Raw genomic sequence first — 26,510 nt, 5'->3', positions numbered from 1 at the left:
CAAAATTTCCATAGCATCACATAGCAGTCTATTTCACTACTTGTCTATCCTTGCTACAAGAAAGCTTTCTCACTGCCTTGTTTAGTCTCCTCAGCGCATCATAAACTCAGAAGTGGTCCAAGATGTTTGTGGATCATGGGGAGATTCTCTCTGTTATCTTTGGAGAAGCTTTCCATGTACCACAAGACTTTTATCATGCTTCTGAATGCTTTCTTCTTCAATCTAATAACCACAGTGCACTCCATTTCCCTTTAATTTCAGTATTCCTAGACCTCTGTTTACTCTTGCAGTTGCCTCTGGAGATTCTCCAGCTTTGAGCCCTTCTCCAGAGTCAAACCTAAAACTGGACACAGACTGTGTCTAAGCTCTTAGCAGTGCAGACCAGTGAAGTGTGATTATTTCATACATCTTACATTAGTCTGATGTACTTTAAAAAGCTGTTTGCTTCTCTGTGGCTGCATGATCTTACTGACTCACATGTGGCAGCTTTACTACATGATCTGTCCCTCCACTCTTCCCTAAAGAGCTAGGAAAGGTAATTCCAAGACATCTTGGAATAGATATGTTACTTATATTGTCAAATTGTTGCATTTCAGAGAAAAAAGATATATTTCTAAAATATTACCTTAATTTCTTATTACACAGTGACACCAGAAGATGCTTATTTATGTTGTTATACTGCCAGTAATATCACCTTTTTGAAAACATCTGCAGTAGCTTGAAGGAAAAAACAACTCTTCAAATTGGACATCTTTTGATTAAATCAACAAATCAAGTGTTATCTACATTTCTCTAGACACACATCAGGAATATTTGTATTTTAGTGTGCAGCCTTTTTTATTCACTTGAGGATATGTCACAAATAAGATCTCTGTGTGTTTACATATAAACCTTCTTAGCAAGCTATCATATGCACTTTAGTTATTTTGTTGTTTCAATGACTGTCCACATAAGGCCACCTGCATGTATTGGTTAGAGAAATTGTTTGCTACTCAGTCTGCCACAGATGACTTAGTACCAAAATTTCCTCAAGTGAACAAACCACTTTTACATTTTAAGGGGTGTTCTTATAAACCTGAGTATACAAGGACCTAAAAGTAAATGAAAATCATCTTGTAGATCTTCAAGAAACCTAAAATCCACCTGAAAAAAAATACAGTACCTAAATGTGGCTATCATAGCAGCTTAGACCCTGGATATCCTTCAATAGCCTAATGTCTTAGTCTAACATAATGAACATGACTTTGGATTTTCACATTTGCAAATCCTTCTTTAGTTATGATACACAATAATCCCACAATTTGCATGTTCAGAAAACTTCCATCTGCTTTGCATTAGGGGCAGTTGGATTCACTTGATTTCAAGGATCTCAGTGTTATGTAATCGTGTGCAGATGGAGCACGGCAGCACAAACAATGAGAGCACGGCACAAGTGCACTTTAAAATACTTCTGTGGAACCAGCACCATCAGTTTAATATCCAGATGTGAAGATTCAATTACTCTTCAATGTGTCTTTTACTATGTAAATGGTCAGCCCCTTTTTTCGTGCTGGAACAAATTAGCTCTCAGTCTGCAGTGCTCCAAAGTTTGCATTAGTCCAAAGTCTGCAGTGCTTAACCAAATAATTCAAATCACTGATCACTGTATGTGTGCCATAGCAGAGTCCAGGAAAAAATAGTTCTAAAGGTGTCTTTCAAACAGCACATGCATCTCAGTGCCATGAAAATTAGCTGCACATTGGTCTGTCATGAAAAGCTGTATCTTAAACATTGGTTCCCCCAGAATTCAAAATGTTTCCATTGGAGTGCCTTGTAAAGGGTACATCCATGGCATCAACACAATTGGAAACACAGTTCTGCAAGCACTCAGAAATGAGCACATTTAAAACTGTACACTATGTTTATAATACAAAACTATTTTGCTTTAAGCATGAAGAGTCATAAAACTGTGGGTGATCATCTGACCCCAGTTATCCTACTATAATCTTGCCTCATCGTCAGACCCTGTGAATTTCCGAATCTTCCCTTCACAATTTACCTTTTTCTACACAGATTTGCAGAGACACTTTCTCAAGTCCTTCAGTAGTTGAGACAGTGTAAAGATGGGGGATGAGGCCAGTGATAGAAGAGTAGGAGAGAACAAATGGTATCTACACTAAAGGGATATAAATATGTGAAGATTACATAACCAATTAGTAATATTCCCAAAAGAGATGCAAATGTACTTGTTACATTAATCCAAAAACATTTGTAATGTGTCTTTGGTGGCAGTGTACTTGCATTAACATTTTTTTTTAGGATTGGACTTTAGCACTCAGTACTAGATGGGAAATTCAGTTTGGTAATCCAGCAAATCGGACGGGAATTTTACATCTACTGTTGTAACTAATCTCCAGCAATTGATCAACAGTAAAACTATGGAAACTTCTGCAGACTCTTAGATTCAATCTGAGTTCATTTTCAAGCTGTGAGTGCTGTCAAAATGATAAGAATAAGTACTGAACTTATTCACTAGATCTTAGTCATGCTTGCAGAGTTTGCTCTTCCTTAGTGACAGGAAGGTCATTTACCCCTGGAGGAAATGAATAGCGAGGCTGCTCCACTTCTATTTGTCTTTTGTTGCAGTAAGACAGGTTGAAGAGGCTAATTAGCTGAATTCATCAGCTGAGAAGGCAGTAGGGTATTGAGCTTGCCCTTCCTCTGCAAGACATATATGCTCTTACAAGGCAGCACCTCCTGCAGATCTGTGATAAGATGTTAGGGAAGGTTAGTTCTGCTCCCATTTAATCAGGCCAAAGAGAGGAGACCTTCCAGTGTGTGCTTACAGAATGTATCATAGCCTGTCATAGGCTGTGTCAGCTCCAGGAGCATCTAACCGTGCTTTATTTGCTTGCTTGTTTTTAGCTTTCCCAGTTGTTATATTTACTGGAATGCTTTGCAGTTGTGGCATGGAGCTTGAACGTGTAAATCATTACACACACACCATGAATGCCTCTTTACCACTCTGGTCATTTGTCTTAGTAAGACAAAAAAAAACACAAATAAGTGATCCATTTTAATAACTTTCATTTTGAAAGGTGCTATGTGCTGGTGTGTACTAATTCCTTATAGTTTTTAAGAGGCTGCTCTAAAGCATCCTGCAAACAAGACAGTTTCCCTTCTGAACACACTGAAAAAGATTTATAATATTTTAGTTAAAATAATGAACTTGAAAATAAATTCACCATCTTCTTAACCCATTTTATATGTTTCCATCCACATTTGGAAATAAGCATGGATTCAAACCTAAGCCTGGAGCTTAGATCAGGGTTCTGCTGATTAGGCTCCCACAGAGAGCCCATGCTATCTGATTAATAAGTGAATTACTGAATAATATTTATTTTTTATGACTGACATAAGAATAATTGATTCTTTTACAAAAACACCAACCGTGTGGTAAAAGAATATTCTCTTCACAAATGCTTATTTTTCTGCATTAGGAGAATATTTTTCAAATATTTAAGTGTATAAAGCTTTTTTAAATTCCAGTAAATTAAACTCTGGAATTTGTCTAAGTAAAAATTTTCTTAGCTTATATGTTCTTTTTGAAGGATGTCAAAGAAAAGGCTTATTCACAGAATCTCAAGACTCAATTAAAAATTTCTGAATAAGATTGCCTTAGATTCAAATAATGAATTAATATATATCTGTATGGAGATATTATAATCTTTTCACTATGTTGTTCCGTGTTGATTTTTCTTTTATTAGATTATTTCACAGTTCCTACTTGGTAGTCCCATCCACTTGGCTTGTAGACATAAATGTTAATTCTGATTAACAGGACCTGAACTGTTTATCATTAAATATTTTCCTGCTGCATTCTCTCTTATTGGCACCAAATTAAGAGAGATTTCACCTAAACTGGCAAAGTTTGATCTGCTTAAGGTGACTCATAATAGCCACAAATGTACATTCCACAGATTTCCAGACATGATCTTCACAAGGGGGGGAAAAAAATCAGAAATTTAAGCAACATTTCTCACTGGTTTTCCACCCTTTCACTATGCAGCCACATCTCTACAGGTACCTCTCCTTTTTCTTCCCATCCATACAAACTCCCAGCAAATAGGAGTCCTGGTTTACTAGGAGACTTCACTATGGCCTGAAGTTGTTAGCCCAGTATGAGTACATATTAATAATCTCTACCTTTATAGAGATTTTTTGGAATTTGGCACGTGTGACCACATCCATTGGAACAGCATTTCTTCACTCCAGAACATTCAATATCAGCTTCACAGCTTTCAACACAGGCAGCTGCAAAACCACTGGCCTTCTCAGGTGCTGGGCAGTCCCCTTGCTTCACAGACAGGATGTACTTAAGGAATTCACAGCTAGTTAGGCATTCATAATTCTTCTTGGGGAAAAGAGGCTAAAAGGAAAACAGAAGAAGGGTATGTTTTCAACAGGAAAAATAAAAAAAAAAAACAACCCAACCAAAAAACCCAACCAAACTCCATAAAAAAAAAGTTATAAATTTCCCAAGACCTCCTAAAGGATTATACAGATTTCCAGCTTTTGCAAGACTTGCAAGACTATCCCTGAATATTTATATATACAAGCCACTTCTGAAAAAGAATTCCAAGTACAGAATGATGAATTCCCTCAAGTAAGACCACCATATTTAATGGAACTGTGTTGTTTATATCTGCCAGCTTTCCCTTGTTTTCCTCACATTGACTGGCTATAAAGTTGCTCAATGACAGATTAAAAACACTCCCAAAACAAAGGGGAAGCAATGGTCAGACAGTCTGCTGTTTTTGGACTACCCCACATTCTTTCCTCTGTACTTTGCAACACTTTCCCCACAATATCTGATGTAATGCCATTCTAGATAAATAAGAGAAATCTTGTTTCATTATACTGTTTGAACTAAGTTGGCTAAGAGAAGATTTGGCAGCATCTTTATGTTCTTGCCAGCATATTAGTAATTGTATAATTTTTCATGGAACTGGAACTGCATTTATGATAAAATTATCAGCAGAAAATAAAAATTAAAATAAGCTTTAAAGATATTGATTAAATATCAAAGTGAATGCTACTTACTTGAGAAATCTAGTCCTAGATATTTAAGAAGATGCTTCAATGCACAGACATTTTACAGCATATGTTACACCCAGAGGTTGGCAAGGTCCACTTTAAACAGTATTTAAAATAGCTTCTACAACCCTGGGAGAATATTACAACCCACTCTCTATATCCAGCTAGCCACGTAACTTCTGAAACTTCTTCCATATTCAAATGTTTTACTTTCTTTTTTTTTACTCTTCTCATATCTCTGATGGAATGAGGAAGCCTTGGCTATTGCAGAGGCCCAGGTGTTTCACAGACTCTTCTCTAAAGTTGCTGCAGCACAAGAATGTAGCCCTACATTACCTCTCCCATTTTTCATACAGAACAGTCCAGGATTTTGAACCAAGCTTTCAGGCATGGATTTGGGTGTTACAGGCTTTAACCAGCCTAAATGCTGCAAAAATGAGCAGTCTCTTTGCCTCCTACAGACCCCAATGACTCTTGGACATGCACTCCTGCTGTTCCCCACATTGGAATGCACCTGATGCCATGATTAACCAATTAAAAAGCTAAATGAGTAGGAAACTAAGTTAAAGCCAAAAACAGAAACAGGGAATCAGATAAACTGTCCTTCAGACATAAGGTTCCCTTTACCATTGAGTAATACACTCATTTGGTAAATAAGAAGTAACACATGAAGCAGGAACTTTGAGAAACACAAAGCTAAATTGTTCCTTCCAGATTTTTTACAAAACGAAAAAAGATTGAAAACACTCTCACAGCAAAACAGCCTCCTTTCACTCAATCAATGTCTATGGAGTATGCATGAGTCTGAGATAAAGGAAAGTGGTCCCGGGCTTTTGTGTTTGAAGCTAATTTCAAATCCTAAAACATCACAAATTTGCAGCTACTTAATTAAAAATGTTATAGCTCCCTGAGGCATAATACGTCCTCAAGGCTTCTCCTCCTCACCCTATTTCACAGCTCATTTTTCAGTTAGCTGCTAAATGTGCTGCTCCTCATTATGGGCCTTTGAAGTTCTAAATTTAGCTTTAACCACAAAACACTAATCAAAGAAGGATGCTCACTGTTTTTAACTACAATAGAACAGTGTTCTACAAATGTTTTCCTTTTAAACCAATTTTATACAAATTTTCACCCATATCTGCAAACATATAGTCTGAGTGAAGAGAGATATACAAGAACAACACAAATTAGATCCACTGAAACTGCTTTTTTACAGTACTCTAGAATTTTGTATATTCGAAAATAGCAAATAATCTGAGATAAAAAATTCTTGCAAGGCTTGGTTTTCATGAGAAACTTTTATTTTGTCGTCTGTGGTAACTACATAGATCAGTAATTTAGTAATCCCTATTAACACATTGCTGCTTCTAACATTTTTTTAGTTGAAATTACAGCTTTTTCTAATCATCTCCATGATGCTTAAAATAATTTAAATGTAGGACATTCTCTTATACCAGAAAAAAAGTGTCCACAGTAAAGAGAAGGAGTTAAATCTGTGTACCAGTAAGATCAATATATCAAGTAAGGTAATTAAGGTAATTTCTGTTTTTTTATAGGAAAAGATTAAAATCTTCCTAAGAACTCACTTCCATAGACTTGAATATATTTGAACCTTTTTTATGATAAGGCAAGTTTCTATTGAGCTGATACTTCCATTTTGAACTAAAAACCACTTAAGAACTGCAACAGATCACTTCCACCAACTCAGAGCCATATTTCAAATCCAATAAAAAATCTCCTTCTTTGTTCTAGTTTGACTGATTCAGGTTTGCTTCTTCACAGATTATACTGATAGATGGTTCAAAAATAGTTTTCAAAACATTTGCTCTTGAATAATTCCATATTTTGATATTAGTCTTCTGAACTTCAATCCAGTTACTCCTGGGGAACTACTCTTCTATAAATCAGACTGACTTACACATAATCATCTGTTCTAGCTATCCTGCACAAGGATTTTTCACACAGTAACATTTTATCTTTTAAACAAAGATTGTCTTCCTTACAGATGGTAAGAAAAGATAGAAGGACAAGTGGTAGAAATAGCATCTTAGAGGAGGGATGTCAGAGCACCTCCTAAGAGATGCTGTGTGACTGGATTGAGTCTTTACAAGTCCAGATAAATCATTTGGTCAGAAAAAACCTCTTTTTTAACTCAAAATTAATATGGCTACATTCTTAAATGTGTATCCTTTCAAATAAAGGCAAATGCTGCAAAAACACAATGGTTTTCACTGTCTCCTTGAAGCCAATAATTTAAATTAAAGAGGCTGCTAGAACAAAGTGAGAAAGCGTGCCCTTGGGCTGACCTACCTCACAGAAGCTTTGGCAATGGTTTTTCTTCAGGTCCCAGGACTCTTTGCAGGGCTCCAGGCACTAGGAAGAATCATCAGGCAGAAAAGTGTCAGAAAGAGAATGAAATAAACAACCACAAATAACCTTATTTCTTCTCCAGTTTTTCAGCCCACAGGAAGTTAATAATCCACTTCTCATGGGGATAAAATTGTGTCATTGAGTCATGGTGTCAAAACAAGGTCATGAGAAGTCATGGTTAGATCACAAGAAATATTTTCAGTATTTCTTACAGTACAAGGCAATTGACTCACTTGTCTTTTATGCCATCCTACTTTCCAACTTACTGGATGTAGGTCTTAATACCATCTAACACCATGTTCCTGGATCACAGAGACAATGCCAAAAGCACTACTCTAAGCTACAGAAAGTGAAATCTTTTCCTCACTGACCAGCCTAAAGTAGACAGGCACATTTCTTTCCCAAGCAAGAAACTATTTCATCAAGCTATGGAGTAAACTCAGCAGAAGTTAAAATACTATTTCTGTATAAATGGATAATGTTCACTGGTGTGTTAGCAAAATCACTTTATTTCAAGTACCATATTATCATTATTTCATCTTCAACCTCTGTTGCAATGGTTATACAACGAGCTGAGATACAGAGCTAAGCTTCACACAGCATAAAGAAAAATCACACTGTTAAGAGCATTTACAACAGCTGAAACGTAAGTTCAGATTCACATCCAGAAACCTTTTCTCTTCCTTTGTGGAACCTAAAATGTTGAAAAATACTAGCATTGTTGGGAGCTAATACCTACTCCTCCTGGTAATAGTGGAAAGATACTTATTATACCAAAACTAAAGGCCTTTGACATGCAATGCAATATTTATGTAGTTTCCTGTTATGCACAGTATTTGATTGGATATATTTATGCTATTCAAAATCAAACATGAATACATATAGGCTGCACCTCAGTGGTGCACCTGTATCATCAATAAAAACAATAGTGTTTTAAAATTAAGCATTTTTCTTACTAGCAACAAAGCCTAAAAATGTAATAAAACCGTTAGTCACAGAGGCTAAATATTTCAGAAAAAAAGATACCACCTAAGTATTTTCTTTATATATATATTAATATTTTAGACTCAGTTTCTAGCTCTTCAAAATTCATGTGTTGTATACAGATTAATTAGAAGGATACATTATAAAATGTCACTGAAGTCAGTAAATTCAATTAATTCCATAGTGTTGTTCCTCCTGTGGTATAGATACTGCATATTTGAGCTCAATTCCCTGTCATGTCATTTTACAGTTCTCCTGTTCAATGAATTTAGTCTAAAAATTACTGAGGTATAAGTGGTTTAAACAGAAAATGAGAGACATTTTGACCATTCTGTGACTTTGTCAGTGATGCCCGAGACTGCCAGGTTTGTTCAAGATGTTTCTACCAGTCTGTATCTCCAGTGCAAGTCAGGCTCCAGCACCTGACACCTCCTCTGGCTGTCACTGTTTCAAAAGCCACTCAGGACAGCCCAGGCTGATTTCACTGGGCCCCAGCAGCTCCTGCCTCAGGGCAGGCAGAGACAATGGGCATCCTCAAGGGAAGATGGACAAGATGAACCAGGGCTGAGCAGCACCCTGCAGTCCAACTGCTCTCAGAATATGTCTAGGAAAAGAGATGATGGAGCCTGTCATAAGGCCTGCATAGACTCTTACAGACTCTGGTTAGGGTACACACTTACCTAAACACTTACATAAACAAAAATAATGTCCCTACTCCTGCTGTATGAGGAGTCCCCAGAGCACTGGGCTAGCCTGGCACCATGGGCGGCTGCAGAAGCCGGCTGCCTGCCTTTAGTGCAGCTGTACCACTGCACCATGTTGGGATGAAGATAGGGGAGCTGTACCACTGCACCATGCTGGGTGAGGATAGTGGAGCTGAACCACTGCACCATGCTGGGTGAGGATAGTGGAGCTGTACCACTGCACCACATTGGGGTGAAGACAGGGGAGCTGTACCACTGCACCACATTGGGGTGAAGACAGGGGAGCTGAACCACTGCACCATGTTGGGGTGAAGATAGGGGAGCTGTACCACTGCACCACGTTGGGTGAGGATAGGGGAGCTGTACCACTGCACCATGTTGGGTGAGGATAGTGCAGCTGTACCACTGCACCATGTTGGGTGAGGATAGGGGAGCTGTACCACTGCACCATGTTGGGTGAGGATAGGGGAGCTGTACCACTGCACCACGTTGGGTGAAGAGTAGCTGCTAGCAGACAAAAAAGGTGCCAAAATCTGGAAATGTCTTGCTGATGAGATAGCTATTAACCTTGCAATAGCAGAGGTGAGGACACATCACAAACACAGGTTTGTAGGGGGATAGAACATAAGTAAATAAAGGTAGTATAGAAAGTAATCTTGCCCCCTAAAGAGTTGCAGCTGAGCCACTTATTAAGGATTAGGAGCAGGCCTGATGTTAACAGGCCGCAGCTGTAGCCAATAAGAAGAGTGTTATAAAAGAGTGGATTGGTTGGCTGAGGGGACCTGGAGTCAGTTGGCTGCTGTAAGGATAAGGAAGAGTCAGAGCCTAGAGGAGCTGCCTACGAGAAACATCAAGGAGGTATGAACCTCTAGCAATATGGAACCCTTGTAATGCAATGACAATAGAACTCTTGCACTATAATGACAACACAGGTTTGTGCATTTATCCTCTTGACTAACCCGTTATGAGGCTTCCCTGAAGTGGGAAGTAGAAACTTTGAAAGCTTGGCTCCAGGTCTCACCTTTGAGTCCTTGACTTAAAATGTAAATGAACTGGGATCCCTCCCACTGCCTGGTGATCTGATTCAGGATAAGGAGCAATCTGGGCAGAGAGCAGCTGGCAGCTGGTTTGGGCTCTACTTTATCTAATACAAAATACCTTGCAGACATAGGCACCTGGCCACAGAAGCTAAGCTTAGGCATGAAGATGGCAGGCCTCCAGCAGACAGCAGGGCTGTGGCACAGGGAGCATCCCAGCCATCCATTTGGCAGGTGCCACTGGTCTCTTGGAGCACCACCCACCCTGCCCTGGCACCACACCTGGGCTCTGCACTGCTGAGACAGGGTGAGATGTGGGACAGTGGCGCTGGTCAGAAGATCATGGGGGTCAATCACAGCGGCCTTGATAACTCAGATCCTCCTAAAGAACTTGTTTCATCAAACCCAGTGCTTAAACCTGGAACTTGGAAGCTTTATTTCCTCATCCAGACTGCTGCAGAGAGATTATTTCATACTAAGCAATTGTATCAAAAGCCAAAACAATTGCTAACAGAAAGCACCCCAGTATTTGTCATCCCTCAGAATTTGGGGGGGGTGGGAGGGTGAGCACACACTCTCACAGGTACAAAACTATGCATAATATGACCTGCTGATATTTAGACTGCATAAAGTTAGAAAAAAAGAGCAAAATACTTTCATTCCAAGAAAAAGGATGGTGATTGCTTTAAAATATTTTGGATTGTGTTTTTTATTTCATCTTTCAAAAAAAATGTATATTTAAGGGCCATGTTAGATAATTCTTTTCTGTTCTAATTTTTAATCTATAAATAAAGCAACCAGGAGATTAGCATATGATGCATGTCATTTACATTAGTTACTAAAGGGGTTTTCAAAATAAGTCTACTAACACATTTGCTTAGGAAATGATGCCTTTGATCTGAATGGAAGAGAACTACACCAACAGAGCACTTTTCAGGATCTAATGAATTGCAAAACATCATTTAAGTACTGAAATACATATGTATTCAATTACTATATATTTATTAAAATATCAAATTTAAATTAAATGGCTGCAAATTGCATATTTTAACTATTTATACAGCAAAAAAAATATTTATGTCAGAGTAGAAGAAACTATCCACAATATTTTTGTCTAATAAGACTTTTTCCTTCATCAGAGTAGAAACTAAGACATATGCAATCTGTTGTAAAAACAATGCAATCTAAGTATTACAGCTGGAATATAATTATCCTTTTCATTATCATTCACAATTGCCACTGCAGCCAACAGCAAGGTCAGAAATTAATGGCTTATGTTTACAATATACAATGTAAGTGCTTTTCTGTCCTCTGGAACTTAAATATATGGAACTTAGATGGTTGGGAGAAAAAAAAAGACACAAAACAGTTTTCACTGAACAATCTCCTAATAGCTGGCCATGCATGAGAACAAGTATCTGAAAAATGCATTTGCTCACTATCAGACACTACATAGAGAACAGAGTCAGGAATTTACCCAGAGTCAAAGGAGAATATAGTGTTCATCAGTCCTAGAGAGAATTATTTTGTGATGGGTACATTTAAATATACAATTGCAGTCAATGGAACCACGAGAAAAGTGATTTTTGAATATGGAAATCTTAGCACAGCGGAAGTAAACAGAACATAAAACAGAAACAGGCAGCAAGTGAGAAATAACTACTTTGATATTTGGGGGTTTTTACACATCTTTAATGTTTTAAAGATGCTTTTTAAACATCCGTTTCTCAAAAATCAGATTGTGAGATGTCTGAAGAACAGTAAATGGACATTTACCTAGTTCAATCCAATGAACAGCATGGTAGCTTGGTGAAAAATATTAGGAGTCTGGATGCCCATTTGAGGAATGTATATCATTTTTTGTCAATTCATTTTATTAAAGTCTATTTACACATTTGTCTCTCCTGTCCTCCTAAACTTTTAGATGGGTATAAGATGAACAGCAAATTACTTGTATTCGGCATATTAAAAAGAAAGAAGTGTTTGGTTCTGAAGGTGAAGTTAGACACACTTTATATTAAAGATCCCTGTACTGTTTTTTATAATCTGCAGTTTAAATCTCTTCCTCAAAAAACATAGGTGTGGCTGTATGTAATAAAATTAAAAGCTCAACAAAAGGTCAACAGGACTATATGCAGTGAGAATTTGAAGAGTGAAGAATCCTACACAGGCAGGCAGGTGAATCTCATTGCCCCAGTGGATCATTCCCAGTGCTCTCCAAAACCCACTCTCTTGGGCAGCTCAAGTGATTCAAAGGCTGCACATGAGCACTGCTCCATGTGAGTGGCTCATGGTGTTGCACTCACCTTGTGAGCACATTTCTTTGAGACCAAGTGCCAAAGATGAGGCATTGCAGCACTTCAGCTATTTCAGCAATTTCAGGTGCTCATACACCCTATCAGGTCAGGCACCTCCTAAACACATAAACGATTAGAAGTAAAGCTGACCTAAAAAATCAGCCAGTTGCTCAGGTTGAAAAAAAATCCATGAACCCAGAGAGAAGGGTTCAACTGCAGAATCAGTAGGTGCCATATTAGCTTGCAGGTTGATGTATGCTGTTCAAGAAGCCTCTGAGCATTTTGTGAGATCCATTTTAGGCCGAGTCAGCCTCTTGCTTCTCTCTTTTCGCTCTCCTCCCTCATAAGCCAAATGAATCATCAGAGCACTAGTCCTCAGCTTTCTAGAGCTCAGTGTGACATTGTGTCATTTTAACTCTGAGCTGGTTTAAGCTGGGACAGAGTTAATGTTCTTTACAGTACTAATATGGGATATGCTTTGGATTTGTGCTGGAAGCAGTGTTGATAACAGGGGCATGTTTCTGATGCTGCTGAGCAGTGCTTAGAAATGCTTACAGCATCAAGGCCTTTTCTGCTCCTCACCCCATCCCAGCAGAGAGGGCTGGGGGGTGCAGGGGTTGGGAGGGGACACAGCAGGAACAGTTGATCCCAACAAACCCAAGGGGTATCTATCCTAGGCCACAGGGCATTGTGCTGGGCACATAACGATGAGGGAGGAAGGAAGGGCAGGGCATTCAGAGGGATGGCCTCTGTCCTCCCAGCTGTTACATGTGATGGAGCCTGGCTTTCCTGAAGGTGGCTGAGCACCTGCCTGTTTATGGGAAGCACTGAATGAAATGTTTTGCTTTGCTCAGATGCACAACTTCTACAATTTTACCTATAAAACTCTGTTTATCTCAAACCACAAGTTTTATCACTTTTACTCTTCTGAATCTCTACTGCCATCCCATCATGGGGAGAACTGACTGAGAGGCTGTATGGGGCTTAGTTGTCAGCTCAGTTTAAAACACAATCAACTCCTAAACTTCAGTTATACAATGTAGACTGGGAGAGGTCTACATATCTTTGAAACTTTGAAAGCCTAATGGAAACAACTGTGAAACATAATCTTTTTGTGTAAAATAGTAGTTTCATGTGGCTACCTGGAGTTACTCCTCTGTTTATGTTAAAAAGGTTCTCATGAGAATTACACTAGTAATATATTTCCCTTGTAGCTGAATAAACAAAAGGGTTAAATGACAGAGAATGGTTCCCTGTCTGTGTTGCCTGTTTTCTCTCCTGTAGGTCAGTGAGCATCACGATTTGGTGAAAAGGAGTGATTTTGTATTCAAGGATCAAGTCTTAATTAAATTAGTTACAGTTGGGGTTATTCTGTGACATTATCATGTACACTGGGAATCCAGCTGATACTGTCTAAAAGTATTGCTAATTGTAGAGCTGGTTTTGAATGAAAGCCAGGTCCTAAGTTTTAAATAGTTGGGGGGGTTCAGATTTCTTGAAATGTGGTTTTTGTTGTTCTGTATCGATGACATCCTGATGTGGATTCTGGTAGGATAGATGATAAGGAACAGGTTGCTAATGTGGAATTTATCATCTGCAAATACTACTTTACTCTTATTAATAAATCTTTATATACATATATAAAGAAAAGGAAAAATCCTTCATTAGTAACCAACATTTAGACAGTCTAATCTTATGTTTTAGGGCTAATAGTGATTGTGTTGTACTTTTTAGAAGTCGACTGCTCAGAATAAGGAAACAATAAAATGGCTGGCACAGAAATGAAGGGAATGGTGTCTCAGTTGGAGGTGCAGTTACAGCTACCTTAACTATTCTGAATCCTCAACGACTGTAAGGTAAAACAATGAAGCACAAACCTCCAGGGTCCTAGAGCAGCAATTACGAACTGACAGGGACAAGGAACAGCAGCCACATGGCCACCATCACATCAGATTGTAACACACCACACAAGGGTGCACCTGCAGGTTGGGATTCAGCTGAGATGAACACCCCAAAAAACTTCCCTGGTTAATTCACATGGGACCTCATGCAAAGCAACTTGGCGTTAGAAGTACCCAGGGTTAGGTTGTAGGAATACAGCATTTTGTCTTGAGTTCTAACATCAAAACATAAGAGGGAGTATAAGCTATTCAGCACTGACCTTAGTCAAGAGGGTATTTCCTGGCAGATTTTGCTACGTCCCTTATGAAAAGAATAACAAAACTGTATAACAGAGACACAAAACATATTATACATCCAAATGAGATTTATTTTTAATAATTCTTATCTAAGGAGGATGACATATACAATCTGCAGGTGAAATACAGAACTTAAGACATACCACTTGGATAAGAAATACTCTTTAAAATTGCATTTCTAAACCAGCATTAAAAAGTTTAACTCCTGTTTTCACATCCAAGAAGTGTGCTCTCAACAAACAGGAAAGGGTTTCTGCAGATGGGACTGTCAGTGTCTCATAGCAGTCCACTACAACCTTCACCTCACCAAGCCATGCAGAACATACCTATTTGTATTTTCCAATTACAAAATTCTGAAGGACCTAGGAAAAAAAAATGTTCAAAATAATATCCAGATAAGTAAGAGAAGGACAATGTACTGACACATTTCTTTGAAGCTCTATTTTACTACTTTAGCAGAGATGTAGTCAAAACCTGGAGTACAGCTCTGCTCACTCAGCCTCATACAAGGCTTAGAAACACAGCTAGTGAAACAACCTACAGCAGTTTTAGGTGCAACTGTCTCCTGTCTGTTACCAGCAATTTAGAGAGTGGCCTGGTAATTCAAATGATTATTTCAGAGCAGAATGGAGCATTTCTGAGAAATTCAACTGGGTACAAAGCTGAGCAGCATAGTTTAAACTTCTATAGCAAATAGCTGCATTTGGTGTGTATTTATTTTACTTGGGTGTGGAGGGACTGAAAGCATACACAGAGACAGGCATTACCACTCTCCACAGTTATGCAAACTTACTAGTATCAAGTTAGGACTTAGAGTAAGGGAAATATTCAGAAGAGCCAATTGTTGGTTATCTAACAAAAACATGAGCTTGCAACATTTATTTTTCTTAATTGCCCAGTTCATTTCAGTACACAACATCAGGGTGCCAGTCCCACAATATTAATTGTTAGCAATTTGAGTTACTGAATACCTTCAATACCCTAAGCAAATAAAGGAAGCCTTATGACCTATAGGATCCGACTAGGAACAGTACCAGTATTTCCTGGAACAGAGATAGGGAAAGGGCTAGTCACAGTATATCAGTTAAGTCTGTCAGACCTTTAAATATACAAAGTAGCATTACAGGCTTTGTTCCTAAAATTATGGCACCAGAAAGACCAAGACCATTGCCAAGAACTTCAGGTCAAATATTCTAGAAGTCCATGTAGCCTTTGTTGTTAATTCCCAAAATTAAACAGAAAGTAAAAGGTGCCAGAAAAGTTGTACACATACTAAAGGCAAGAATCACTGAAAGTGTTGAAAAAGGAACTGTTTTGACATTAAATATTTGAGAAGTAAATTACTACTAAAAAAATAAATTAAAAAATAGAAAAAGAAAGAGGGGAAGTCATACCATCACACTTCAGCTGAAATGCAGCACTTTCAACCATAATCCTTTTAGAATGAAAAAAACTTTCAACTCCGACAGCTTGGTATCTATCTGTATAGCTCAGTTGTCTGGCATGTCAAATTTTGCCAGCAGAAGTGTTTGTTTGAAAAGACAGAATAATCCTAAGACTCATTTCTATGTTTCTATTCTTTGTTACCAAGTCAAAATCATGGCCATCGATGTCAACAGAAAGTTGGCTCCCAAACATTTGTTCATTCCTGACCAGTTCTTGTCAAAATTTGTTTACAAGGTTTTGTTCTGCCTCATAACCTGAAGTTTAACAGTCAGCAAAGAACAATTTCAGCTCTTATTTTGCCTGATTTTGAAACATGGAATTCAACTCAAATCTCCTACATTCAAGATTAATCTTCTAAACATAGAATATTTGATGGAGCCTTCTCTCCCCTGTTGAAGTTGTTTCCTCTTGTAGAAGCAATGAGTTCTTCTCTAGAAGAGAGACTTAAATGTCAACCTTTCACCATGAAGAGGTATGACCTAGCAGCATTCCTGATCCTCCTGGAGTTCTTTTGATATGCAGTAGAATAGGTACAAATATTTTGGCTCTTTCTCAGGGCCATAGCTGTTCCACCACCACTTCTTTCCTACAGAGATAATACTCTCTTACCCTCTCTTCTTTTTTTCACATCTTTGCTTCATCTACCAACCTACTATGGACTTAAAACTGTTTTTCTAATTACCCCTACTCAAACTGTTGCTTCAAAGACAGTTCCCTATCCTTCTGTTACCTTGCTTCTATGTGCTGCCAGCTAATTCAGGGGTTTTTTTCAACCCTTTCCTAGCCCTTATTCTAAGTCTCCACATTCTGAGTTTTCACCTATCAAGATATAAGGCACAGTATTGGCAAAATGCTATGAAGCAGCAAGTCAAGCCTGGAATACAAGTGCACACACAAAATACATACTGCAGCCAAGTGCATAACTTAATCTAAATCCAACTAAGAGTGATACACTTTAAAAACATTAAGAAGCTCTCTGTAACAGACTCCTTCTGATAGTGTTAATAGCTTTAACTGCTTAGTGCCTTCCTGCTTCTTTCTGTGCTATTGCTTACATACAGACTACTTTGGCAGTGTGGCTACTGTATTAATGAACAATGAATTGAGCTCCCTGAATTAACAATATTAGCAGTTTTGCTTCTCTGTCCGAATTTTCTTCAGGCTGCAGTCCTGCAGTGCAGTTTACCAATAAACTGATTTGCCATCTTTGCATCTGTTCCACCAATCTGTCATAGATCAGTCAACCTTTCCCTTTCTGCTTTTAAAGCTTCTCCGAGATTACATCTGGAACTAACGCAGTAAGCAACACAACAGAAACTTTCCACCTGTATGTCCCTACTGTTTCTAGGCCACTGTTCCCTGCCACCCTCCCATACAGACAGAATAAAAATAACAGTAAGATTTACTGCTACAAACAACACAAGGCTGCAGAATGTAACAGCTTTTCCATTCCAGACATTAGAATTGTGGATGGACTTTCACCAGTTTTTTCCAGCAGCAGTGATGGTGCTCAGATCACAGATAACTTCACGGTTGCATTTGATGATCTTAAAGGTCTATTCCAACATAAATGATTCTATGATTCTATAAAAAGTAAGCTCATCTTATGTACTAAAATGTCTCTCTAATAAACTGCCTTTTCATTTTCTAATAGTTGACCATTTGCTTTAGTGATTACATAATACTTTTAAAGTAAAAGTGAGCATAAATATTTTGACATTTTATATATGTAAAGAATTTCCATTGAGAAAACATCATTCTTTTAATTTTAAACAGACAAGGGAAAGCCTCTTCAAGCTGGCACTTTCCCCTTCCAATCTGTTACAAGGCAGCTTCAGAAAGCCACACACAGTCTTGTTATAAACACCATCTTGCTGTGCAACTAAAAGTGTCTGTCAGAGCAGCGCTGTTCTCTCCAAGAAAAGTCAATTTTTTTGTTGCCATTTTATAAATGAGTTAAACTAGTGAACTCTTCTGATAACAGATGACTTGCCTTATACATCACCCTGCAAATTCACACATACATTTCTGAATGAGGGAGCCGCAACTAAATGTTCTTTTTGCTTGTATCCACCACAGTTCTATGGTTTTATAGACCACCGAACAATCAGAGAGGACAAAAAAAAAGGGAGGCCCTCTTTGTCTAAATCGTTACTTTGTTTCTCTCCCCTGGCTTTCCATTTCCCTCCCAGCACTACCATCACCATCAGAAACGACATATTCCGCATTACTAAACAGCAAGAGCCATGGGGCTTTTCACTTCTAATTTCACGCCACAATAAAATGCAGTGGTTGTTTCACTGGGGGACCTGAAAAGCCTTCCTTTGTGGGGCTGCTCTGACGGTCAGCTCCAGCATCACACGCTGGCAGCAGGCATCTGTGCGTGCCTCTTCACGCAATTATGGCAAAAGGGGGAGGAAAAGGAACAGAAAAATTAAAAAGGAGTTTGTCTAGAAAAAAAAAAAAAATATTAATCCCCTACTCTGAAGTATGCAATTCACATTCTACTGCCTGGCCTAAATAGTTTTAACTATATCTCTTGTCTACCTCATCGATAGACCAATCCTTCTAATAATAGTAACTCCAGAAAGTTTTCATTGAACTCAGAAGTTATGCTTGTTCTAATTAAAATCTATTGACCTAAAGTAGACTGTTGATCTGAGAGGAAGGAAAAAAAAAAATCTAAGGACAATAAATTTGGATATTTTTAAATTTCAGAGTAAACCAGTGAAGATGATCAGCAATAACAAACAAATATGGTGCTCTTACAGGTACTTTTAGAATTGCATTCTATTTATGTAATAGAAATATTGCCTTATGCTATAAAAGTAGAAGCTATAATTCCATTAATCCCAAGTACAACAGGAAGAAAAAGGCACAAAGTTACAGGAAATTCTGACAAGTTTTCCACATTTATCTTGGCTTTTTTCAGATACATTCCATCTATACACTGAATGTTTTTCTGTCCCATGTTTAGAAACCCTATTGTATTCATTGAATCTTTTATCAAGAGACAATGTGAATCCTTTCACAATAATCTCTTCATGTATCTTAACACAGTCTAATGAAATATTAAAATTACTAAAATTCTTGTTGTTTACATGATGATTCATAAAATAAACACTGCTTGGAAGTACTTTAAAGGTTAGATAGTTTCACATATTAGTTGATGGGGAAAAATTAAATCTAAAATAGCTGTTTTGCTTCTAATTCTTTTCAAGTTATTAAAAAAATGCCTTCTCTCCTATTATTTTTCAATGCATGCTACACATGAGCAAGGAAGGCTACAGATCCATACTAAATTTCTTTATCTCTAATTGTTACAAGTTTTTTAGGTTATGGTTATGTGATGAGCATAAACAAATCTAAATCCAAAATGCCATCAAAACGGGGGCAGTCCTGAACTGGGACTAGCTCCTATTAGCCTACTTCTTTTGATGTAAATGTGCTAAAAGAGGCATTCTATATGAAAAAATGACCAGTTTTTAGGTAAGCAAACTTCCCCATTCAACTCACTTTGTAGTCTCATAAAAATCACGTCTGGGTTGGGGACTTGGGCAAAAGGGAAAGAGAGGAGTCTGTAAACACCTCTTAACTGAGAGTCTGAACTTAAAACAGCTTAAGCCAGCCATAAAACCACAGTCTAAAGACCAACTAATATCTGATTTTCCCTCCAAGGCTGAGTAATGAAGGTTAACATTATGGTGCTGAGAGGTAAGCAGGACAAACTGGCAGCTGAGTTAATAAATAAATAGTTCTGATTAAACTGTCGTAGAACATAAACTGTTAAATCAAACTTCAGCCTTGTGCTGGAAGAAGTGAGCTGGATACATTTTCCCTGTCAATAGTCTGGGACAGGCTACTGGGTATTTCTACTTCCATTTCTACTTCCAAGGCAGAAGGGAAGACAATTTGGCTGTCCAGACTGTCACAGACTGTCTGTACTCCTCAGGAGTACACTCTGCTTTCAGTGCACATGAATTTCATAGTTACCTCTGCAGCTCAAACAGGCATCACTACATTTCATCATTGTATAAACTTAGATTGATAACTGGGCAAACAAAATTCTTCCAAAGCTTTTCTTAAATTTGAAATTTAGCTGATACGTATCACACATCATTCCTAAAAGTCCTCTAGAATTGTGACTCAATAGGTATGGGATTTTTTTAACTTTAACTTGGAAGCTGTGTATTTTAACTAATTATCCACTGATTTCAAATGTTATTCAAACACACTGATCTTTCCTGTCATGAACTGCAATATATAAAGGCAAAGAATGAAAGTAATAGACTTCTGGACATCCTAAAGTGAGCTATCACAGTGTGCAGATGTAAAGATGATGAAATTATCTTTAACACTCGAACTTGATGATCTTTCCAACCTAAATGATTCTATGACTGTTTGAAATGGAATATAATTGTGATAAAGCTGATGCTGTAGCACAGTAAAAAATTGTTCAGTGGGCATTTGGGATATGTAATGTTTCACCTGGCTTTCTGGCATTCATCTGAACAGGACTCTTGAGCAAGGTCTCAGAGGAATCAGAGAGTAAGATTATGGAAGCAAGTTGGCATTAAGCCCCCAGAGAACAACTGTCTTGAAAGCAGCACATAGCATAGCACTGTGCTGGCAGACGAAATGGATAGCTGCCTTTTTATGCAAATATATGCAAGGAAAGGCACACTAGTTAATGAACTACAGCCAAAGAGTCTGAACCAGAAGTCATAATTCCAGATTAAATCAGCACAGATTGCAGGTGCCCACCAATCTCAGGAACTGACTCCTTCTGATTGCTCAGAGGCATCCTAAATCTCACATTAAGGCATGTCTAGATAAGAGTACCAGAGTGCTCAATGTAGTATAGAAAGCATGTAGCTGTGACCTGGCCTGTAGTTACTGTCATTGTAAACTGCAAAATTTGACAATCCTGAAAAATCTTTACTTGAGAGCTCTGGAGTTGCAGCGCGTCTAACTGGATGATTTTTTTTACCACACATCTCAATAAAAAACAGAGTTAGGTTGGGCAGGAGTGATAAGATGACAGGTTGGAGGACTCCCTGCAATTGGAAGAAAGAAAACAATGGCACAATTGATGAGGGAAATAGAAAAGGGGAGCTGAAAACACAGTCCTGCAAACCTTTCTGTGTGAAGTCATCTGTAAGGACTGCAGTACATCCTCGAGGGAAAATTAATGTGTAAGCAAATACTGCAGCTTTTCACTCAGTCAGGTGAGTGAACATTACCATGTTTTTTTATTTTCTAATAGCTTTGTTTTCTCTATAGGTCTTTTAATGAAATCTTCTAGGGATTTTCTTTTATTGGTTAAATTCTCCATTTGAAACCAAACATCAGGAAAGAAAGTACCAAGGACCATTGCCCATTCACAGATATCTATACCCAATATAATGGGTAGCTTCCAGCTGCTGCTCCTGAAAGCCAAACTTTTTCTTAGGTATCTCACACCTGCCAGCCCCACATGGAGGCCTCGAGAACTCTAAAGAGGCTCCAATGGAAGCAGGTGCTCATGTGTAAAAAACAGTATGTCCCTTCTGCAGGATTCAGTCTCAAATATCTAAGCTGCATGAGACAGGTGAGACAGGGACTGAACTTGTCACTGGCTGCTGGGGATCTCACCAATACAGTCAATGGCATGTGAGAAACCACTCAGTGGATGACACCCAGGTGTTTCCTACAGGGCAGGATAATTATCTCTCTGGAGGTTACTAATTTGATCCTTGTTGACAACAGTCTGGGTATCTCCATCACATAGTAACTGTATAGCATTCAAGATTCAGGTGTCTGAATCTCAAATCCTATCAGTGATCCAAGTACTGTTAATTTGATGGACATGGTGGAATTATAGTGTTGAGTAACCACTTCTTACCCAGCAACTGTAATATTCCAGAATATTCCTGAAAACAGAATACTTCTGTAACAACTATTTCAGGCAGACATTTATAATCTTGTAGCTATATTCTGTTTCTTAAATACAAGAACACTCAGAAAAGTAGATAGAAAGATAGAAAACTTCTCAAGAAGAGACTTCTGCCCAAGACATAAAATATAATCTGTTTCACCACCAGTCACATGATTTTAGATGCTCCATGATTTTTCTCATACTTATTCCCTCAACCAAATTTTAATTCATATAATTTAATATTGCTGTAACATTTCAAATATGTTTAGGTTTATATAAGGAGCCAATAAGACACTACTTTTTGTTTATTCAAGCAAATTGTCCTCGTCTTTTTATTTTTCCACAGTACTTCTTTGGGCAACTTGCTGGAGGTTAATATATAAGCACCTTAGGGTAACCATGTTATATTTGTCTGAATAAATGCATCAATTGATAATGTATAATAAAAACTAATTCTCTATTTTCACTAACCTCAGTAAAAGTTAGATAAAAGTTTCCTACTACCATGAAAAATTGTCATGGCCTAGAGACAAAACTACTACTGAAAATGTTTATAGAATTACTTGTAACATAAAACAGATATACAGTCTGTATTGTTAATGCCAATTGTTACAAACCAAATCAGGAAAAAACAACTCTTTTAGGGAACAGCTCAAAAAGTTTAACTAGAGGTTTTAGATACATGAGAATGAAGAATATTTCAGGATTTGACAACTAAAAACATCTGAATAATGCCTGAATGAAGAAATATAATCCCTCTGTTCTGCATTTTACAATTGCCTAATGGAACGCTATAAAAGTCTGCATGTATCTGACAAATGTGCTCTTCAAGTATCCTAAAATTGCTTACACATTCATATAGAAACAATCTCAGTATCAGAGACCTAATTTTGTGCTTCAATTAAAACATGCAATCTTCATTTAAATTAGTAGAAGCTGTCTAGGCAATCAAGGAGACAGATTTTGGCTCAAAGTATCTTAAGGAATAATTTATGTATTTGGCACAAATTCCAAAACAACATTTAGGCCAAGCCACTTACATAAACAATCTTTCTAGTCATATTCTTACAAAAGGCAAGAGCAGTAACAGCTGTCACAGCTCATTGTCCAAATACATCCATCTCTTTTTAATTTTAACCTCTTAGACTAATCTATACCTGAATTTTTAAGACACTTCAAATAATGTCTTTTTTAGTTTCCTTCTATGAATATAATTTTCCTTCAGACATTAAAAAGTGGCTTAAAGATTCTATTATTCTAAATTGTGGTCATTACAGTAGATTTACTTACATCTTTCTCACTCCTTTCATGCATTTTCTTGCTCAGTGTAACTACCACAGTCCTTCCCAGGCCTGAAGATGACCAACAAAGATGAAGAAATACATCAAGATATTTTCAATATAAGTCCTATTCCAGCAAGGGAGCATCACTGTAAGCAGACATGGACTTCATCTGTGTTAGAAAATCTAAACTTCTTGAGTATATCTCAGGCTTTATTTTGGTTACTAAGACACATGATACACACAAAGTCATTCTAATCTAGACAAATCTTACAATACCATAAAATGTGCTCTTAAAGGCAGAGCCTATTACAGTTATGTTGAAACAGTCTGTGCCAGTAAAAGCCCTTTTATGCCATTGTAATTACATCCCTGTAAGTATTTTAATAGAGAAGTATTGAAAAGCTCTAAACAGCCAAACCAGCTGCTGATAAAATTCTGTATTTGTCTCCTCTCCTGGACCTGACAACAGTATGACAAAGGTATGGTGTTAAGGCCATTCAAAGTCTTTAAAGTAGAACACTTCTAGCCAAAAACCTCTATAGACCAGCTCTGGAAAAATATCACCATATCTCTTCAGGCACAAATCCAATCCAAGAAGTTGAAGAGAAAAAACATACCAGCCTCATCTGTAATGCATTTTAAGTTAATTTATTAGCACTAACTGTTCTCAAGTAACTGACTCGCACTGCAAATACTATAATCTAAGGCTTTCTTTCAAGAGCTTTATTTTATTTCCTTCATGGATACCTTTGGCACATTTTTCCCTTTCCCACTGTAATAGTAGAACTAAATTTCATTTACTCTGCAAACTTCCATGTAATATCTCAGAAGAAAAAAAATACTCTGAAGTTTGTTATGCGCCATATTAATAACTCAAACTGCTCCAGATATTCCCAGGAAGGACAATCAATCATTACATTTCCTATATGAGTGTCCAAAAGCTATTTCCCCCATCACAGCATTTTACTGTCTTTTTTCTAAATGACTACTACCTTACAACAAGATTTCTTTTTAAAAAATAAGCAGAAATGTAGCTTTGAAAGGATTGCTTTGACTAATATAACAGAATACACAGTATAGAAGATAGGGACGTTTCATGTTTGAGACATGTCTTCAAAAACACAGGAAAGCAATAGCAGACTAAGCAGTGGCATTTACTTTCCAAGTCTACACAAGGAACACATCATCAGTCCAGAATACTTACCATCCTCTCCCTATATATAAATATGCTTGAGAGTGTGTATATGCTAAAGCTTTTCAGTGTTTTTTGTTTAGTTCCACACACACCACCACCATCATCACCACCACCCCCTCCAAATCCTTTACAAAAGCATTATTCAATTTATGCAGATCATGCACAGCACAAGACCTGTAGTGGGCTTTACCTTCCAGCGCCTTGCTTCTTGTAGAGCCTTTCCAACCAAGCACAAATCAAGTGATAGGAAAACAGAACAACAGTGCTGTCCAACTCATTTAATTCAGTTTGGGAATGAGAGATGGCGTCTTTACAAAGCAATCAGTGAAGGTTAAGTGAGAGGCATACAAAAGTTTTAGTCAAGATGAAGTCCAGAAATGGCATTCTCACCCCCAGTTGTTAATACTGTAAGTGAGAGGAGACTTCACTGCCATTGTCCTTTATACCCAGAGTGAGCAAGCAGCTGGCAGAGATGAGCAGGTGTGGCCCAAGAACAGCATAAACCAAACCAACTGTGGGCAGCAGCTCTGCTTCTGTCCTCCTGCTCTGTCTGGCTGCTCACTGTGTTTGCTCTTTAGTACTTCAGTATAAAAAGTAAACACACTTTTAGGCTGGCAGTGCTGAGAAGGCTCCAGGTGCTCATCTCCTCTGCTTGAGCAGCTTCCAGGCAGATGTGTGAGCCCACTGCCAAGTCAACATAAAGCACTGGATGGGACCAGGAGCTGAGGACAGGGAAGACTTTCTTTTCACACATCAACTGATACAAAAAACAGCCTTATGGACGGCCAACCCCAAAATGAATTGTGTCTTGGAAATTTTCTTTTTTCCTCATCCTTTTACTAAACAAAACAAAACAAAAAAAATTGGGATTTTAAAGTGACCATTAAATGAATAAAAAATGAAACACTAATGCTTTTTTCTCCTGCATTTAGAAGATGTGAACTGCTGCCATAATCCTGAAAGAAAGGAGTATTGTATTTTAAAATAATAAAGCATTATTTGCCTTATTTTTGCTCAAGTTCTCAAATACAGATGTGTAAATTTGAGCAATCTGAGAGTTAGAAAATGTATTCACAAAGAAGACACTAATGTCACCATGCTGCTTATGACTGGTCCAATAAACAAATAACCACACAGAAATTAAAATTTATTCATTAAATCATTTTTATACTGTTTAAATTGCTAGTAATTCAGGCAAAAAGCTTATACACTTTAAAGCTGGACAATAGTGTTTGGAATAATATATATTGCATATATCTCAACTTCTTACTTTATTTTCAATCTGACACTTGTATTAAGGAGCAAAGTCAAGCTTTTTATTCTAATCTCACATGTCCCCTCTGAAAGCAAGAAGTTATGAGAATTTGAGACTTTACCAGGTTTCAATTCTGGTCTCCATGTCTGTAGCAAGAATTTCCAAATTTCAGCCAAGCTGTGAATTGTCCTTGCCTTTAACCACTCTACAATATCTCACCCTCCATGCCAACTACACAGTCTTTGCTCTGCATCTTCACAAGAGTTTTAGGCATATGAAACTGTTTTCAGAAATTCTCTTTAAAAAAAGCTCAAAAGTTTCTCAAGTGCTTCTCAGCAACATGAAAAATCCAGTCTGAAGGAGAGAGAAAAATAGCTCATCTTTCTTAAAACTGATATTTTGGTAGAGAGCAAAAAATATAAATTAACAGATCTTTATCAAACACTGAAAAGCTTAAAATGGAAGAAATTAAGATATATCACTGGCCAAATGAAAAACAATCAGAGGAAGGGCAAGGAATTTCATTCTGAAAAATCTATCATAAAAATATTTTTTTTAAACTGAAAAAGATAATCACAAGTAGCCAATAAGGCTTAGAATCAAAGTCAACTGACATCAATGATATCTGCATTTACTTCAGCAGGCTTTCAATACAGCTATAATTGCTTTAATTGAGTCTTGAAAGATAACTTCTGATCATATCATACATATCATGATAATAGATAGTCGAAAACTGAGACTATTAATC

General features: G+C 37.6%; 1 protein-coding gene across 1 annotated transcript in view; it reads right to left on the bottom strand.

Annotated features, from left to right (window-relative positions):
• The window catches only part of ANOS1 (anosmin 1), a 131,047-nt gene that overhangs the window by 53,361 nt on the left and 51,176 nt on the right, over positions 1-26,510 (bottom strand). The window contains exons 3-4 of the mRNA XM_054654768.2: positions 7,387-7,449; positions 4,186-4,408 (exon numbers count right to left, since the gene is read on the bottom strand). Coding sequence (XP_054510743.2) covers positions 4,186-4,408; positions 7,387-7,449 — 286 coding nt within the window. The remainder of the gene's footprint in view (positions 1-4,185; positions 4,409-7,386; positions 7,450-26,510) is intronic.

The sequence above is a fragment of the Agelaius phoeniceus genome, chromosome 2 (assembly GCF_051311805.1).
Source record: "Agelaius phoeniceus isolate bAgePho1 chromosome 2, bAgePho1.hap1, whole genome shotgun sequence".
Taxonomy (NCBI): Eukaryota; Metazoa; Chordata; class Aves; order Passeriformes; family Icteridae; genus Agelaius; species Agelaius phoeniceus.
The sequence above is the reverse complement of the archived record's forward strand: the minus strand, read 5'-3'. Positions and strand labels throughout refer to the sequence as shown.